At 41.8% G+C, this 17395-nt stretch overlaps 2 protein-coding genes across 3 annotated transcripts; both read left to right on the top strand.

Moving 5' to 3' along the window:
* The first annotated feature begins 1920 nt into the window (after positions 1-1920).
* Positions 1921-3934, top strand: Crygb (crystallin, gamma B). Its single transcript, XM_013035494.1, has 3 exons — positions 1921-2000; positions 2111-2353; positions 3594-3934. The coding sequence occupies exons 1-3, from the start codon at positions 1992-1994 to the stop codon at positions 3867-3869; spliced, it is 528 nt and encodes a 175-aa protein (XP_012890948.1). The 5' UTR covers positions 1921-1991; the 3' UTR covers positions 3870-3934.
* A 7156-nt stretch (positions 3935-11090) lies between these two features.
* Crygc (crystallin, gamma C) lies at positions 11091-13309 on the top strand. Of its 2 annotated transcripts, none has more exons than XM_013035179.1 (3): positions 11091-11131; positions 11224-11466; positions 12969-13309. In XM_013035179.1, exons 1-3 carry the CDS (start codon positions 11123-11125, stop codon positions 13239-13241), a joined length of 525 nt encoding a protein of 174 aa, XP_012890633.1. In that variant the 5' UTR covers positions 11091-11122; the 3' UTR covers positions 13242-13309. The 2 variants fall into 2 exon arrangements, with proteins under 2 accessions (XP_012890633.1, XP_012890559.1); XM_013035105.1 differs by having other exon boundaries at positions 11118-11131; positions 12966-13309.
* The last annotated feature ends 4086 nt before the right edge of the window (positions 13310-17395 follow it).

The raw sequence follows: 17395 nt of genomic DNA, 5'->3' as shown, positions 1-17395 counted from the left end.
AACATGCACCTGTTATTTACTTTGTGTAGAACAAAAAGTAATCTAAGGTCAGGACACACATAGAAGTAATGAATAGATGTTAAGAGGGTTGGCTGGTTGGTCCAAGGCCAGAGAAGGAAAAACCTCAGATTAGGAATAAGAATGAAGAAGCATGTGTATGTGTGTGGAGAGACAGGAATAGGCAGAAAGAATGAAGATGATTGTATTCCACATTACTGACTACTGTAGGCCCATGGAAGGGATGTTTAGCCATCAAGTAGACGGAATGTTTTGGCCTGACATCAGCCACCCTAGTTCTAGCATAAGAAGTTTATAGAAAGTATTATTTCCTGAGAGCAAACTTGAGGGTTATGGACTTCCTCCTTCTTAACAAGCTACTACCCCTCTAAAAATTTCTGGTTACCAGCAGATAGACCAGTGTGAGCCCCAGTAAAGCCCCATCCAGCTATTTGATGGTAGGTTGCATCCTTGGACCCCTTTCACCTTGGAAGAGACAATGACATCCTTATTGAAATCAATACATATTGTAGGTACAGGTTTGCCTGTCTTGAGCTTAAGAGTATTGGTCAGCACACACATTACATGCTAAATAAATAGTACTATACTTCCAAAACTGCAAAGAATAGAATTGCTTTAAAAAATTGTACCTATGGGGCCACTGGGAAATGCCAGTTTATATTTGTAAAAGAATAAGAGTAAACAAGACAGAAAAAAAACCCTTCTGGTATCATTTTTGAAAATTGTCCTGTTAGTTAAAACTCTTTGAAATTGACTCCAGAACATCAGGGGCTCCTGTACTATACCACGAGACCCACGCTGCCACCTCAAGTCTGAAAACATGGGTAGTGTGAACCTGAAGAGCTTCTGCATCGCTCCTTACAGTCCTCAAATCACTCTCATCAAGGGAGCAAGGCTTTTGTTTTTTGTTTTTTGGTCGGTTGTGGGGTTTGAACTCTGGGCCTGGCACTGTCCCTCAGCTCAAGGCTCAAGGCTAGCTCCTTACCACTTGAGCCACAGCACCACTTCTGGTTTTCTGGTGGTTTACGGGAGATAAGAGTCTCACAGACTTTCCTGCCCTGGCTGGCTTTGAACCGTGATCCTCAGATCTCCGCCTCCTGTGTAGCTAGGATTACAGGTGTGAGCCACTGGTGCTTGGCCAGCAGCGTTTTAATAGATAAATAAAATCATACATAATAGATAATAAAAAGAAATAATAGATAATAAAAATAAAATATTAAAAGTAAAAAAAAATAATAGATAATTTTAAAAAAGGAAAGATCATTTGAAGACAGGCAGGCTGACCAGCCACCAGTAGCAGAAAGAATCCAGCCAGCACCTTACCCAAGATAAGAAAATGGAGGAAGGCCATACCTGTGCTCTCCTTCAGGAGCCCAGTGGAGGAATGATGCTATTCAAATATCCCCAATTAACAGAGATAATTGTGGAATCTTGACTTTGATCTAAACACCATGCTTTTTAAAAGCACTGTCATAGATTACTTCTTTTGCTACATTTTCCTTAAGATTCCTTACTATTTCAATTCAGGTTTTAAAAACATTTCTTTCAAAACATCAACAACAACAAAAGCAGACTACAGGGCCAGGTTTGATTACCTTGGAAAAGTTGATTAAGCAGAGTAAGCTATAAAATAAATGCATAGGGATTGAGTTTCGCTCACCCTTTTGCTCGACTAAAAGAGTAGAGACCTTTTTCTTTTTCTTTTTTTTTCCACTTTGGTGGCAACAACAGCTTTAGTGAATCAGAGCAACACGAACCTACCAGAAAGAATGAGAGGAAACCAACCATTCAGCCAACCCCAGCGACCAGAGAGAGGGAGGGGAGAGGGCGGGCCATGCAAATCCCCTTACTCTCTGGAATGGGCCCTTTTGTGTGATTTCCTGTGGAGGCAGCAGTCAGGGCTGCTATATATACCGCGATGGTCCCCCAGTGCCACACAGCACAGGGAACAGCTCCTGCTTCCTCTCTCCAAAATGGGAAAGGTAAATCCTGGGTACCTGATGTCCAGCTTTTGCCCTGTTGGAGCATCCTCAGCAGGTGAGGGGGGTGAGGGGGTGGGAAATCTCGCATGTTTTATGTCTTCCCATTGCAGATCACCTTCTACGAGGACCGGAGCTTCCAGGGCCGCTGCTACGAGTGCAGCACCGACTGCCCCAACCTGCAGACCTACTTCAGCCGCTGCAACTCCATCCGCGTGGACAGCGGCTGCTGGATGCTCTATGAGCAGCCCAACTACCAGGGCCGCCAGTACTTCCTGCGGCGGGGCGACTACCCCGACTACCAGCAGTGGATGGGCCTCAGCGACTCCATCCGCTCCTGCCGCCTGATTCCGCAAGTGAGTGTGACTCTGTCTTTGTGATCAGTCTCTGCAAATTGCGTTAGTCCAAAGAGTTACCTTAAACCAAAGAGTTCCAACTAGAGAGCAGGAAGAAGCCATACCTAGCTCATGCAGTTCAGAAGAGTGCCCGCTGGAGCCATTCCTCACCAAGTCTCATGTGGGTATATATCTTTTTTTCAATCATGTTCCCAGATTTTACATTTTTAAATAAAATAAAAGATGAGAAGACTAGGGAATGATTAAGGGTTGGGGTGGGGTGAAGTAGGATATAAAAGAGACTGAATTTACTTAAAAAAAGAGAGATAATTTCTGTTTCTTCCAAGCTCTAGCAAACCAGAAAGCCAATGTATCACATTTGCATAAAGAGAATCTAGGACCCTTTAGTTGATGGCAGTCACTGGTACTTTTGGCCTTACTCGTCCACTTGATGGTTCTGCCCTGTATTCTGGTTTCTATTCCAATATAAAGGCCAGTATATATTAGTTCAGTTTAGTGGTATAAAGCACAAGGCCAGATCCCAAGCTAAATTTTGAGATTCAGTACTTTCTGGGAAGTGAGTTTTGAATTCCCAGGAGAGTGGACTGGGGGCGAGGGGCATGGGATCTAGTACCATCAAAACTGAGTTTATTGAAGATCGTGATTTTGCTGTCGAGGGAGATGGAGCAGTTGAGAGCAAAAGACACAGCAGAAGCTGAGAGTCAGAGGGTTCAGCTTTGAACTAAATCTGAGGTTTTCAAAACACATAAGGGAACTGTATCATTCTATTTGTCACAAGAGTTTAATAATCTCAAACTTAGCCTACGTAAAAGCAACTGTGTCTTCTTACAGAAAATAGCTAATGTGGATACCTTTTTAATCAGATATATATAAAATGATACTTGCCTGAACAAAGACTCTATCATTTATCTCCTTTGAGTGGTAGGATTTCAAACAACAAGCACTTGAAATGATATGATAATCTTTATTTTTAGCAAATTTTAATTCCCAGGGATCATCAGCTAACAGATAGAGGCTGAAGAGTTACTGGGTTCTGTTCCTAGTTCTGCCAATAAGTCTGGAGATTTCTTAGAGTTGGGCTAGTGGGGGTGAGAAAGACTCCTGAACTGTACCATGTGCCTGTGCAAATTTAGACTCAAAGACTTCCCAGTAGGTGTGGCTGTGGAGGTACAGGGGCTAGAATTTTGGTTTCTCTCCATTTTTAGTTCATTTATTTTTCCTCTTTTGTCTGCCACCCTAGCATTCGGGCACTTACAGAATGAGGATCTACGAGAGAGATGAGTTCAGAGGACAAATGTCAGAGATCACAGAGGACTGTATCTCTCTCCAGGACCGCTTCCACTTCAATGAAATCCACTCCCTCAATGTGCTGGAGGGCAGCTGGATTCTGTACGAGATGCCCAGCTACAGGGGAAGGCAGTATCTGCTGAGGCCCGGGGAGTACAGGAGATACCTTGACTGGGGGGCTACGAATGCCAAAGTTGGTTCTTTTAGAAGAGTCATGGATTTTTATTAAAATATTTACATTCCCCACTTTTCTCCCTTAGAGTCCAATAAAATCTGTAGCTTGTGTTTCTGGCACTACGAGAGTTGTGTTTTTCTTTCAATCTGTTAAGCATTAAGCCAAACATAATAACATGTTTTCAGGATGGGAAATAACCTCTTACAAGACAAATAATGCACAAAATATTACTTCTAGCACTATGTGTGTGTGTGAGAGAGAGGGGCGAGGGAGAGAGAAGGGCGAGGGAGAGAGAGGGAGGAAGGGAGAGAGACAGAGAGAGAGAGAGAAAGAGAGAGAGAGAGTAGTGTACAAGGAAGCTGAGTCAGAGAAAAATGCCAAAAGTAAGACATAAAATGGAATCAAGAAGAAAGTTCAAATCCAAGTTGAATGCTGGAAGGCACTACATAGCTGTAAATCAATCTTGTGGGATCCTGCAACCAAGTCAGAGAAGGAAACAAGGTCAGTTCAGAGTCTAGAAGACAACTTAAACCCACCTAGCTACCCTTAGGATTAAAACTGGAAAGGTTTTTTATGGGTCCTATTAAAGAGGGTTCTAAACACACATCTGTGAAAACATCCTTCAGTCATTAAGTATGGTTGTAAGGCTGTATCTCATGAAGTTCATCTTTAAGTCAGAATTCACTAGAAGTATCCCATCCTTTGAGAGTCAAGTAAACCTCCCGTCCTGTCTCACATCGATGAGAATTTTGTGTATCCAGTCTTTCCAACCTAAACATAACTCAGTGTCTTTTGTAATTCTGGAGAAAGGAGCAGCCTGTGGTTTTCCCAGTCGCTCTACTCTGTCCTCTTCCCTCCTAACTAGGTAGGTCATCTCATCCTTCCACAAGTGCTAACTCCCAGAGGCTGACAGTGACAGACTCCTTTTCCTCTAAACTCTTCACCCTCTCTCATCTACAGCATTGATGTATGGAACACAGGTACAAGTTTACATCCTAACAGTGCACTGATGTCAAATCTAATGTGAGCTGGCCTCTGGGACTGGAGAGATAGTTTTGTGGTAGAGCACTTGGCTATTATGCACAAGACCTTGGGTTCAATCTCCAGTACTACAAAATAACAACACAAAAGTCTATCTTAGATGGCCCCGCTTTAGGTGGTCTATAGGTGCCATTCTCGTGATAAATGCTGTCTTTCATCTTTTATTTTCTCCTCTTTTCTTGGTGCCTCCCTCCTCTCTCTTTAACACAAATGCTACAATCTTGGAAGTAGAATGGAAGAGATACTTACAGAATCCCATTCTTTCCCCATTTGGAGGAACCAAGAGTTTGAGACTGTCCCATTGTCAGCTTATACTCTACACTCTAAATACCCTGTTTCTTGTGATCAAAGTTTGTAACACTAAGCCCTGCTTGTTGTTTTGTTTTGTTTTGCCAGTCCTGGGGCTTGAACTCAGGGCCTGAGCACTGTCCCTAAACTTCTTTTGCTCAAGGCTAGAACCCTACCAGTTGAGCCACAGTGTCACTTTCTGTGTATGTGGTACTGATGAGTTGAACCCGGGCTTCATGCATGCTAGGCAAGCACTCTACCACTAAGCCACATTCTCAACCAAGTCCTGAATTTTTTTTCCCTTTGAATCTAAGGTATCTTCTTGCCTATTTAATCTTATAATAGTCCCAAAGACACTGGAATAAAAGTTATTGAATAAAGAAGTACGAAGAAACAGAATTTTTAAAAATAAAAAAATAAAAAAGAAGTACAAAGAACTGCTATTTTTTTGGGGGGGTCCAGTCATGGGGCCTGTACTCTGGGCCTGGGTGCTGTCCCTCAGGTCTTCAGCTCAAGGCGCTCTACCACTTGAGCCGCAGCGCCATTTCCGGCTTTTTTCTTTTTGCTTATGTGGTGCTGAGGAATCAAACCCAGGGCCTCAGGCATGCAAGGCAAGCGCTCTACCACTGAGCCACCTTCCCAGCCCAAGAACTGCTATTATTATACCCCTAGACAGTTTGCTTTATGAGCTCTTTCTCCAGGTTTCTTGCCCTGCCCATCATAGTGTTAGGTTCTGATTAAGCACATAATCCTTTACTCTCCAATCCAGACCAATGGAGTTCAACTTTTCTCCTTTATAGGTTAATCAAAACACAAATGACAGTCATAACCACTTGCTGTGTAAACAAACTACACACACATGCACACACACACGCACACACACACACACACACACACACACACACACACACACACACACACCATCTGATCATTTCAAGAGGAATACTATCAGCAGCTAGGCCCTTAGCCAGTCTCTGTCTTTGGGTCTTTTTGGTCTACATGGTCAATACTCAAATGGCTACTTTGCATGTAACCAAGCAAAACTACAAGTACTGCATTACTTACTAAGATGCAGGAAGTCAGATGATAAAATCAACTTACTTGGCCTCGGACATTAACAAAACTCTGGGATTGGCTACTGCTGTTGGAATATTTGTTCTTTCAGAACACATAAAAATTAGACAGTTGAAATTGCTACAAAGTTAAGGTCTTTGAAGACAACATAACATACCTACTTTCTCTCCTTTTTCTTACTTCTCTCCACCATTATAAATGCCCATGAAATCAAGCAAGGGTAGGGCAATATCATCTAATGTACTAAAAGTTGAACATACTTAGCTTTGATACAAATGTTTATGCCTGTATAAGCTGCTTTACAGATGACTATCACAGTGGACTTCAGACAGAGAACGACATTCACTCAATCCCTAAACGGTTATTGAGTCACCTTTATATGTCAAGCTATTGGGTCCTTTAGTAGGAACACCAAGATAAATATGGAATAGCCCCCGCCCTCATAGTACTCTCCATCTCTATTTCAAGGGACTGATATCTAATCATTAGATGAGTGACAGTTACCATTATAGTGAACCATTACAGTGATACAAACATAGAGCTTGAGGATCCAAGGAAATAGTAATGAATTAAGGCCACAAGATTAGGAGAGGTTCTAGAAAGTCTTTACAGAGGAATTTAGGCTTCAGTTGAATCTTGAAGAAGAGGGAAATTTCCTCCTAGTGAAAAACAGAAAATTGATGCCTAGCAAGAAAGGTCATGGCGGGTGGGGAGTGGGGGGTGGGAGGAGTTGGGGATGTGGGGAGGGGAGGGATGGTAGGGGAAAAACAAAGGAGGAGGCAACAATGTCTCAATAGAAAATGTACTCATTACCTTATTTATGTAACTGTAACTCCTCTGTACAGTATTTTTACAATAAAACAAAATATTAAAAAAAAAAGAAAAGGGCTGGGAAGATGGCTCAGTTGGTAGAGTGATTGCCTTGCATGCATGAGGCCCTGGGTTCCAATTCCTCAGCACCACATAAGCAGAAAAAGCTAGAAGTGGCGCTGTGGCTCAAGTGGTAGAGCACTAGCCTTGAGCTGAAGAGCTAAAGAACAGTGCCCAGGTCCAGAGTTCAGGCCCCACAACCAACCAACAAACAAACAAAATAAATAAATAAAAAGAAAGGAAAGATCATTGAAAAAGAGTGATGTGAAGATATCATCGCACATTTGGGCAACAATGTTCAGAGTGATTGGATAGTTTGGCCACAAACAGAGCAATGTGATGTGCCATGGAAGGAATCAGTACTTGATCTCAACAGCAAAGGAAGTTAGTGAAGTGTTCCAAGCAATGTACACAGATGTGATGCAGGCCACCCTGGGCAGAATGGGGAAGCATCTGAAAGTCCTACTGAGATAGGGTGAGACTCCCTATTAGACAGTAGGCTTATGGGAGGGAGACTGGGAAGAGAAGGAAGATCTCAAAAGAAGTAGGAGAAGCTCAAGAGCATGTGTCATTCTGAGGTAAAACTAATATTCAGTAATGTGAACTCTGACCCTTGGTTGCTTTTCCAATCTTGTCAGCATTTGCATTTAAATACTGGTATGTCTGCCTTGGTTCTATGGTGTCCCTATGAGATTTGCAGAACAGGGACTAGCAGAGAGTGCTCATGAATATAGATTAAAAAGAATCTTCAGGCTGGGAAGGTGGCTCAGTGGTGGATCACTTGCCTCACTTGCAGGAGGCCCTGGGTTCAATTCCTCAACATCACATACACAGAAAAAGCCTAATGTGGCCCTGTGGCTCACCTGGTAGAGTGCTAGTCTACCAGGTAGACTAGCAGGTAGAGTGCAAAAGCAGCTCAGGGACAGTGCCCAGGCCCTGAGTTCAAGCCCCAGCACTGGCAAAAAAAATAAAGAAAGAAAGAAGAATCTTTGTACAGTGGCTAATAAGGCTTTATTTGAAGATAGCTAAAACACACAATTTCCCTATCAAAAATGAAGGAATGGACTAGGCATCAATAATGCACATCTGTAATCTCAACATTTGGGAAACTGGGAGGATCACTAGTTGTAGGCTTGTTTAGGTTACACAGATTCTGTGTCAGTGACAGACAGGCAGACAGACAGAAGGATGACTCTAGAAATGCATTCTAAAATACCTTTTTACTTTCTTGCTATTGTTTCTAATGTATTTATAATGAACCATGTGATTTTTTTGTTGCTTTGTATGTTCCTCTCCCATGGTATAACCCCTATTTTCACTGTATTTAATGTCGGTACCCTGCATCTTGTATATGCACTTCTCTAATTCAGGGAGGGGAAGGGAAAAAACAAAATGGTTAAATAAGGATACAGGTTGACCCATTGTAACAATGAGATGTATAAGACACTATGTTGAAAAATGAACTTTACAATTTAGGCAGGGAGGGGGGGAGGGGGAGTGTAGTTGTAGAGGTGGAAGGAAAGGGATGGTAGGGGGAAAACAAAGGAGGAGGCAACAATGCTCAATAGGAAATATTCTCATTACCTTGCTCATGTAATTGTACAACATTTTTACAATAAAACATGTACAAAAATGCATTTTCAAAGTTTGTTTCAAGAACTATTTGGTACTGGTTAAAAATAAAGATGCTAGGAGTTTTGATCTAATGACATAAGATCTGGGAGAGGGTAGGAAATGGAAATTTGTATTTTTTAAAGGCATGGTGATTTTTATGCATACTAGAGTTTGAGTCATCACTAGATGATTTCTAATGTCTATGTCTAAGTTGTAGCTATTCTTTAAAGCACAAAATGGCAACATAAACTATTCAGGATAAACTATTCAAGATCTTTGAGGAGACCAAATAAGGGGTTGGAGGCATGTCTCCGTTGGTAGAACACTAGCCAGCAAGTGAAAGTGGCTTCAGGTACTGAGTTCTAGTCCCGGTCTCAGACCTCGGATTTTAAAAAAAGAGAGAGATCAAATGCCTTTAAGAGAGATGAGCAAGCTAGAATCACCCTTGATAATGTCACTATTGCTAGTATATGTCACCAGTGTTACCAGAGCTTGTGTGAACTAGGTATGTGCTGACCACATTATGTACATAATCCTATTAATTTATGTTAATGTTTCATTTAAGCCATCCAGGAACATGTGTCTCTTTAAACTAGCTAATTTTATGAATTATTACAACTAGGAAGAACCCCCCCCCAGCATAAAGAAGATGATATTTTTCTGTTAGATTGTGTTAAAAACAACTTAGTGGTGGGATGCTGGCATGGTTCAAATGGTAGAGCAACTGCTCAACAAGCACCAAATCTTGAGTTCAAATTCCAGCTCTTCTGAACATTAAAAGCTCCTTGTAGAATTTTCACATTGGTTGAGGAAGAATCCAAAAAAAGCAGAGGTTTCCTTTATTTTAGATTTGTCGGAAAGTGGAATTAATTTTATCATTGATATTCTGGGAAAAACTAGGATGAAGATTGAAGTTGTAATCTCTATTAGGGCTGGGAGTGTAGCTCAGTGGTAGAATGCTTAACTAGTATGTATGAGGCCCTGAGTTTAAGTTCCAGCAGCTCAGAAGATAACAGTTCATCATGTTAGCTAAGAGAAGTCTATAGTGCTTTGCAGAGAGCATATCAACCTTAGTTTTGCCTGTGTTAGACACAATGGTAAAATGGCCTTAGTTTCTCAGTCTCCGAAGCTGTATACTCCAGATTGTTTATATTTAGTAGGGGAATAATAGCATGTCCTAGCTAGAAAAAGGACATTTTTCTGTATGTCAGAAGCTAGCCCCCTTTTCCTTCATCTCTTCTTCCCTCCTTCTCTCCCTCCCTGCCCCTCTTCCTTCCTCCTTTTCCTCCTTCTCTCTCCCTTCACTCCTTCCTTCCTCTTTCTCCTTTCTTTATTTCCTTTTTTCTCCCATCCTCCCTTCCTTGAATTACTCCACATGGTAACTCAGGCTGACTATAATCCTATTTCTCAGGAGGCTGAGATCTGAGGATTGTGCTTCAAAGCTAGCCTAGGCAGACAAATCTGTGACTCTTGTTTCTAATTATCTAACAAAAAGTGCAAAATGGAGGTGGTTCAAGTGGTAAACGCCAGCCTTGAGCAAAAAAGCTAAGGCACAGTGCTCAGGCCCTGAGTTCAAGCAGTACAACAGTATTTGTTTTTTGGGAGCTAAAGAATTGTGATTTGCCTGCTCATAGGCCTGAGTTTAGGCAGCATGAGTCCTAAGCTCCAATCCTTGCCCAGGAAACTCTAAGGCCTCCTCTGCTCTTGGAAACAGGAAAGCAATCCAGAAAACAATGCACTTCACAGACTTGTGTCCCTGACTGAGAAAGAGGCTCACCTACCAAAGAGGAAGCGACTGGTGGGTCTGTCAGCATGGAGTGGACAGAGTCAAAAGTAGCCACAATCAGAATATAGATTTGTGTCCTATGCTGGATTGTCAAAACCTGTACAGAAAAAAGAAAAACAGGCAAGAGTAAGTTCGGTTTTTGTCACCCAAGGTGCATTAGTCAGGGCTCCTTGGGCATTCTGTCTGACCTAACCTTCTAGAATTCTGGAGGCAGTTCAGTACTTCAGTAAAGGCCCAGATCTCTGCTCCCCCTCCTCCTCCCCCTCCCCTCCCCCTCCCCAGACAGAATCCACGCAGTATAATGGAATCCTAACGTAGAGACATGAATTTCAGGTCAAAAGTTCAGACTGATGTGCTGATAAATTTAGAAAACACTGAGAATCCGAATAAAACAACACAGAGCAGCACATAGAGGAAGGGCAGCGTTGGAATATACCAGAGACCGACTGCAAATCTACAATCGCTGCCACTGAATGCGGCGTGTAAAAGAGATCCATAAAATAAATCCCCTTACTCACCCCCGCGGGCCCCTTTTGTGCTGTTCTTGCCAACGCAGCAGCGGCCCTGCTATATAGGCCCGGGGCGGCCGGCCGGCTCCACCGCTCGGATCTCGCACCGTTTGTGTCCATCAGCCATGGGGAAGGTGAGCAGACAACCGGGGGGGGGGGGGGGGAAGACTTTCTGCAAGCCTCCCGGGAGCAGGTACTCTCATGGGCAATTGTGCTTCCCTTGCAGATCACCTTCTACGAGGACCGCGGCTTCCAGGGCCGCTGCTACGAGTGCAGCACCGACTGCCCCAACCTGCAGACCTACTTCAGCCGCTGCAACTCCATCCGCGTGGACAGCGGCTGCTGGATGCTCTATGAGCGCCCCAACTACCAGGGCTACCAGTACTTCCTGCGGCGGGGCGACTACCCCGACTACCAGCAGTGGATGGGCCTCAGCGACTCCATCCGCTCCTGCCGCCTCCTTCCCCAGGTGAGTCCTGCACGCCCTCCGAGCCTGGGCTTTCTTCGCACCCTCTCTGTGTTAGGGATGTGGGCTGGACAGAAAGACGTTCCCCCTTCAAAACGTCTGTAAATGCAAACATGAAAGGCATAGAAACGATCAGGAAAACAAAAACTTGTGCCAGGGGCTCACGCCTGTAATCCTAGCAACCCAGGAGGCTGAGATTGAGGAGAGTGGATCAAAGCCAGCCCGAGGAAAGAATAAGAGACCTTGAGACTCTTTTTCTCCAATGAACCACCAAAAAGCTAGAAGAACAGCTGTGCTTCAAATGGGAGAGCACCAAACCAGTGAAAAAAGGGACAAAATCTGGGCTGAGTTCAAGCTCCAGTACTGGCAACACACAGACGCACACGCACACGCACGGGCACGGGCGCGCGCGCACACACACACACACACACACAGGGAAGAATTCACTTTATAAGTGTCATTTTTATTTTTTATTTTGCTCATTAGGCCAATCAGAAGTTGTTTGATTGTACCCATATAATATAATGTAGCATAAAACAAAGCTTGTAAATGAGAAACTGACCAGTATTTTCAACAGATTAATTTTCATCTAAAGAAACTACTAATGAATGAGTTAGTTTTGCCTGTGGGCAAAGAGACACTAAAACAATTGCTATAAATTATTTAAAGGTAGTGCTTAACTTTGGAAAACTTCCTAAATTCAGAAGATCGGTTGAATTCTCATTGCAGGTGGTTATTGAAACCAACTTTACATGATTTTTAAAAATCCACCTTTTGCCAAGCCAGGTTGCTCATATGTGTGATCCCAACTACTCCAGAGATTGAAGTGGAAGGACAGGAATTTGAGGGCTATATGGCCACATTCTTCAAAGTAAAATAAAATAAATCCCTTCTTTAGTGATCAATTTATATATACATATAAATTTATACCTATCTAGAAATGTAAAATAAATATATAGAGATAGATCACAATATATATAATTTAGATATATCCATATAACATATTATATAGCTATATAGGCATATTATGTTATAATAATCTAATATTATCATAGATATATGTTATATTCATATAGAAATATATAATGTATATAATTGTTATTGATATTATGTATTTTTATTTACATGAAATAATTTTCTTACTAAGAAATAACCACAAGAATACTAGTAAAAAATGAATTATTTTTATTTACCCCCCCCCCCCACAGAAAAGACTAAGCTTAAATGAGCACAGGCAATTAAAATTCAAGATATCTGAGTTTTTGAGGGATTCAAACTCTAACTCGAACCTCCTGGGTAAGAAACAGGAAATGAGCGTGCTCGTGCTTGCTAAGCACTAGAACACAGATCCGAGAGGAGCACAGCATTCTCAAGGAGTCTGGGACGTTTGCATCAATGCCCTCCCGCTCCAGCCTGTCTAGTTGGTCTGCTTTTGTTTGATGGGATGGGGATCGTGAGAGGGGCTCATGCGCTGTTTCTGGTCTTTCTTTCCCCGGGCGGAGCAGACCAGCTCCCACAGGATGCGGCTGTATGAGCGAGAAGACCACAAGGGCCTCATGATGGAGCTGAACGAGGACTGCTCCTGCATCCAGGACCGCTTCCACCTTAGTGAGGTGCGCTCGCTCCACGTGCTGGAGGGCTGCTGGATCCTCTACGAGATGCCCAACTACCGGGGCCGCCAGTACCTGCTGAGGCCCCAGGAGTACAGGCGCTACCACGACTGGGGCGCCGTGGACGCGAAGGCAGGCTCTTTGAGGAGGGTGATGGATTTATACTAAAATAGGTTAAAACTACCATTTTCTCATTTTGGAACCTAATAAAGTATTTAGTCTGTATTGTTGGCAAACCTCGACTTCTGTTTTTCTTTCATTGGGTGCAAATCAATCCACTTATAAATATATCCCCTTTAAAGTTGAGGGGGTAAGTAGGGGAGAGAGAAGAGTTCTATCCCAGAATTTCTCAGAAGCTGAGATTGAGTGATCATATACCTGCCTAAGAAAGAAAAGCCAAGGCAAAACTAGACACATGGGAGAGGGTGAAGTAAAAGGGGAGAAATGAGAAGAAAGACATTGACTCTGGGTGTTGAGGAACAATATTCTAGAAGTTTCCTTCTGACCACAAGAGGCAAAGTCCAATGAATGGTGAAGGTAAGTACAACCTGGCAAACAGCCTAACTGGACTATATAAGGATCTCTAGTTTGCTTGCCCATCAGCACAAGGTTATATAACTAAGGCCAGGACTGCCCACGGGCTATTGTAATGGCTTTGTACAAAGTTAAAGATTGTGACTTAGTCCTACCCAGGCCCAAATGTACAGAGACTACCCAGCTGCACATGCACACAGCTGGTACAAACATAGTAATACATTACATACATCATTATTTAAAATAAACTTGTGCCTGGCGCTGGTGGCTCACGCCTGTAATCCTAGCTACTCAGGGGGCTGAGATATGAGGATCTCGGTTCAAAGAAAGTCTGGGCAGGAAAGTCTGTGGAACTCTTACCTCCAATGAATCACTCAAAAAAACAGAATTGGCACTTGGCTTAAGTGGTAGAGCACTTGCCTTGAGCTGAAGAGCTGAAGGACAGCACCTAGGCCCAGAGTTCAAGCGCCTGACTGACAAAATAAATAAATGAATAAATGAGTAAGTAAACTTGCTTCATATAATGTACCACAAACACAAAAAGCCCTTTCACTAAAAATAATAATAATAATACTGGGCTCAAAATTTCTAGAGCCTTTGAGGTAAAGTAAAATCTGCTTACTTATAAGCAAAGTGCTGCAAATTAAGGTGGAGAAAGGGGAAAAGGAAGAGAGGGGAAAAAAGCCTGTAATTGAACATCTTTTTTTTTTGATCAGTAGAAAACTAACTTGCTTTTAACTTGAAATATCTCACCAAATGCTAATAAGGATACAAGGAAAAACCTTCATCCACTGCTGGTATGACTGTAAGCTAGCACAACGACAATGGAATTTAACATGGAAGTAATTCACAAAACTAAAAGCAGACATACCCACTAAACCTACATTGTGCCAAACTACTCTTGGGCCTATACCTGAAGGATAAATCATCATACAAGAAAGGCACTTGCATGCCTGTTTATTGCAGCATTCTTCATGATAGTCTAACAGTTAAATGAGCCAAGAAGCCCAGAAATCAATGAATGGATAAAGAAAATATGATACATATATACTATTGAGTATTACTCAGCCATACAAAATGAAATAATAAAGTTTTGGCATTTTTCAGAAAAGTGGATAAAGCTGGAGTTCATCATGCTGAGTTTGTAAGCCAAGTTTGTAAATTCAAATACCACAAGTCTTTGCTCACTTGTGGAAGCTAGACTTTTAAAACATGAATGTATGCATATGTGTATATATGTATGTGTAGTGTTTGTTAGTGTGTATTTGTAAGCATCAAACTTGACTATAACTGTGGATTGTTCAGAGGGATGATAAGGGGTGTGGCATTGTGTTTATGTATAAAGATAGATAAGAAATCTCAATGAAAAGCCAGGTGCTGATGGCTCAAACCTGTAATCCTAGCTACTGTTCAGACTAAGACCTAGAGGATCAAAATTTGAAGCCAGCTTGGACAGAAAGGTAGGAAAGATTCTATCTCCAATGAATCAGCAAAATGTCAGATTGGAAGTGTAGCTTAAGTGGTAGATTGTTGGCTGAACAAGAATGAAAGGCCCCAATGCTGGCACAAAAAAAAAAAAGAGATAGGGGAAAGAAAGAGGAAGGAAAGAAGGAAGGAAGGAAGGAAGGAAGAAAGGAAGGAAGGATGGATGGAAGGAAGGAAGGAAGGAAAGAAGGGAGGGAAGGAGGAAAGAAGGAAGGAAGGAAGGAAGGAAAAGAAGGAGGCAGGGAGAAGAAAAAAGAAATCATATTGAAAGCTGTTAACAAAAGGAGTGGGAATGGGGAAAGAGCAATATAAGAAGTTTTATGATTGAAATGTAATATATAGACATGTAAGACACCATGGTAAAACCCCTTGGTATGATTAATATACACTAAAAAATGAGTGAGAGAGGAATAAAATAGGTTCTGTTGGGGAAGGACAATGGAGAAGGTGAATGAAGGTGAAGATGGTCTACATACTTATATGTATATATGAAAATACAACAATGAAACCACTTGAAATTATTTGAGAAGGGTAGGATAATAATGAAGAGTGATGGAGGGGTTGAGGATGATAGGATACATTGTACATGTGCGTGGAAATGTCAAGATGGAAGAGGTGACATTGTCCATAAAGAAATGTACTCTTTACCTGACTTTGTAATCACCTTTGTAATAGCAATAAAACTGTTAAATAAAAAGATGTTTAAAATCTGATGTTTCATCCAAATAGCACCCACATTCTCACAGCCAGAGACAAGAATAAGACCTCAGTCCAAGCCTTTCTAACATCCTTACATCTGTCATTCCTAATATAGGGAACACATTCTTTAAATCAAGTGGTTCTCAACATTTAACATTTCCTAGACCAATTTTCTTAAAAAGGGAACAAGCTTAATATTGCCAATTTTCGTTCTAATAACGAAACACATTTAAAACATAAAAACTTGCAGAGAACTCGTTCCTTGGTAATCCTAGTTACTCAAGGGGTTACAATCCAAAGATCACAGTTTTAAAGCTAGCCAGGGCAGGAAAGTCCATGAAACTCTTATCTCCCATTAACCACCAGAAAGCTGGAAGTAGATCTGTGGCTCCAGTGGTAGAGTACCAGCGTTGAGCAAAAAATTACAAGGACAGTGTCCTGGCCCTGAATTCAAGCCCTAAGACCAGGACACACACACACACAACTCAGCATAATCTATTCTTATATTATAGAAGAAAGGGACATTTTCACACACATACACACACACACACACACACACACACACACACACACACAAAAGCCCCACAGAGTTCCTAATGAAGCATGCGTCAGCTAAAAAAGAATACTTGGACACTTTTACATGATATATAGTTTTCTTTATGGACAAAAACCAAGCAGAATTTGAAAATTCTTGTTTGGAAATGCAAACAAGTGCTGGGAAAGGGATGTAAGCAAGTGAAACAACTTTCTTTAAGACAAAAAGAATACTGGAGATGTGGCTAATTGAAAGATATGAACCAATCCAAAGCATTGCAAAAATGATCAAACCAAAGGACAGACAGCTCCAGATCTGCAGCCCCAAGTAGCTAGTTCTCAGTTTCAAACTGATGGAAGAACCATTAACATGGATATCATGGTAATTCCTGGGCATCTTATCTCCCCCCATGCAACTCCACAACACCATACACACAGAATCTTCATACATACAGAATGTTCACCATGGAGTCTGGAAATGCGTACAAAGAAACCTTGACAATGAATTGACATAAAATTTTTTCTCCATTCCAGTAGAATGAGATTAAGTTTCACAAAATGCTTTGAGTTCCAGGAAATAAGGAAAATGATATTTTTATATGCTTCATTGTATATACCGGCATTTACACTACCCAAATGATTAAGTATGCACCTAGCAAAACCCTAACCAGAACCAATCCCTTTGACCACCACTTCAGTTGAAAGCTCCCTGAATATTTAGAAGAGGTCACATCCTGAACTAGACAAGAGTGTGTCCTTTTGCCAGTGATGGTCCCCATTGGTGAAGAGTTCAAAACATGGCACCAGTGGCTCACACTTGTAATCCTAGCTACTCAGGAGGCAGCATCTGAGAATCAATGTTCAAAAAAATCTTTTATCTCCAAATAACCAGTAAAGAACTTGAGCTGTGGTTCAGGTGATAGAGTGGTAGCCTTGAGTGAAGAAGCTAAGTTCAAGCCTCAGTACTGGCAGAAAGAAAGAAAGAAAGAAAGAAAGAAAGAAAGAAAGAAAGAAAGAAAGAAAGAAAGAAAGAAAGAAAGAAAGAAAGAAAGAAAGAAAGAAGGAGGAAG

The sequence above is a fragment of the Dipodomys ordii genome, unplaced genomic scaffold, assembly GCF_000151885.1.
Source record: "Dipodomys ordii isolate 6190 unplaced genomic scaffold, Dord_2.0 Scaffold1, whole genome shotgun sequence".
NCBI lineage: Eukaryota > Metazoa > Chordata > Mammalia > Rodentia > Heteromyidae > Dipodomys > Dipodomys ordii.
This window is presented reverse-complemented; position numbering and strand designations above follow the sequence as displayed.

What these genes read in the sequence shown, in the direction of transcription:
- Crygc (XM_013035105.1), top strand. An exon ending in CCTGCCGCCTCCTTCCCCAG is followed by an intron (nt 11,467 to 12,965) that starts GTGAGTCCTGCA and finishes CCCCGGGCGGAG; the next exon opens with CAGACCAGCTCCCACAGGAT.
- Crygb (XM_013035494.1), top strand. An exon ending in CCTGCCGCCTGATTCCGCAA is followed by an intron (nt 2,354 to 3,593) that starts GTGAGTGTGACT and finishes CTGCCACCCTAG; the next exon opens with CATTCGGGCACTTACAGAAT.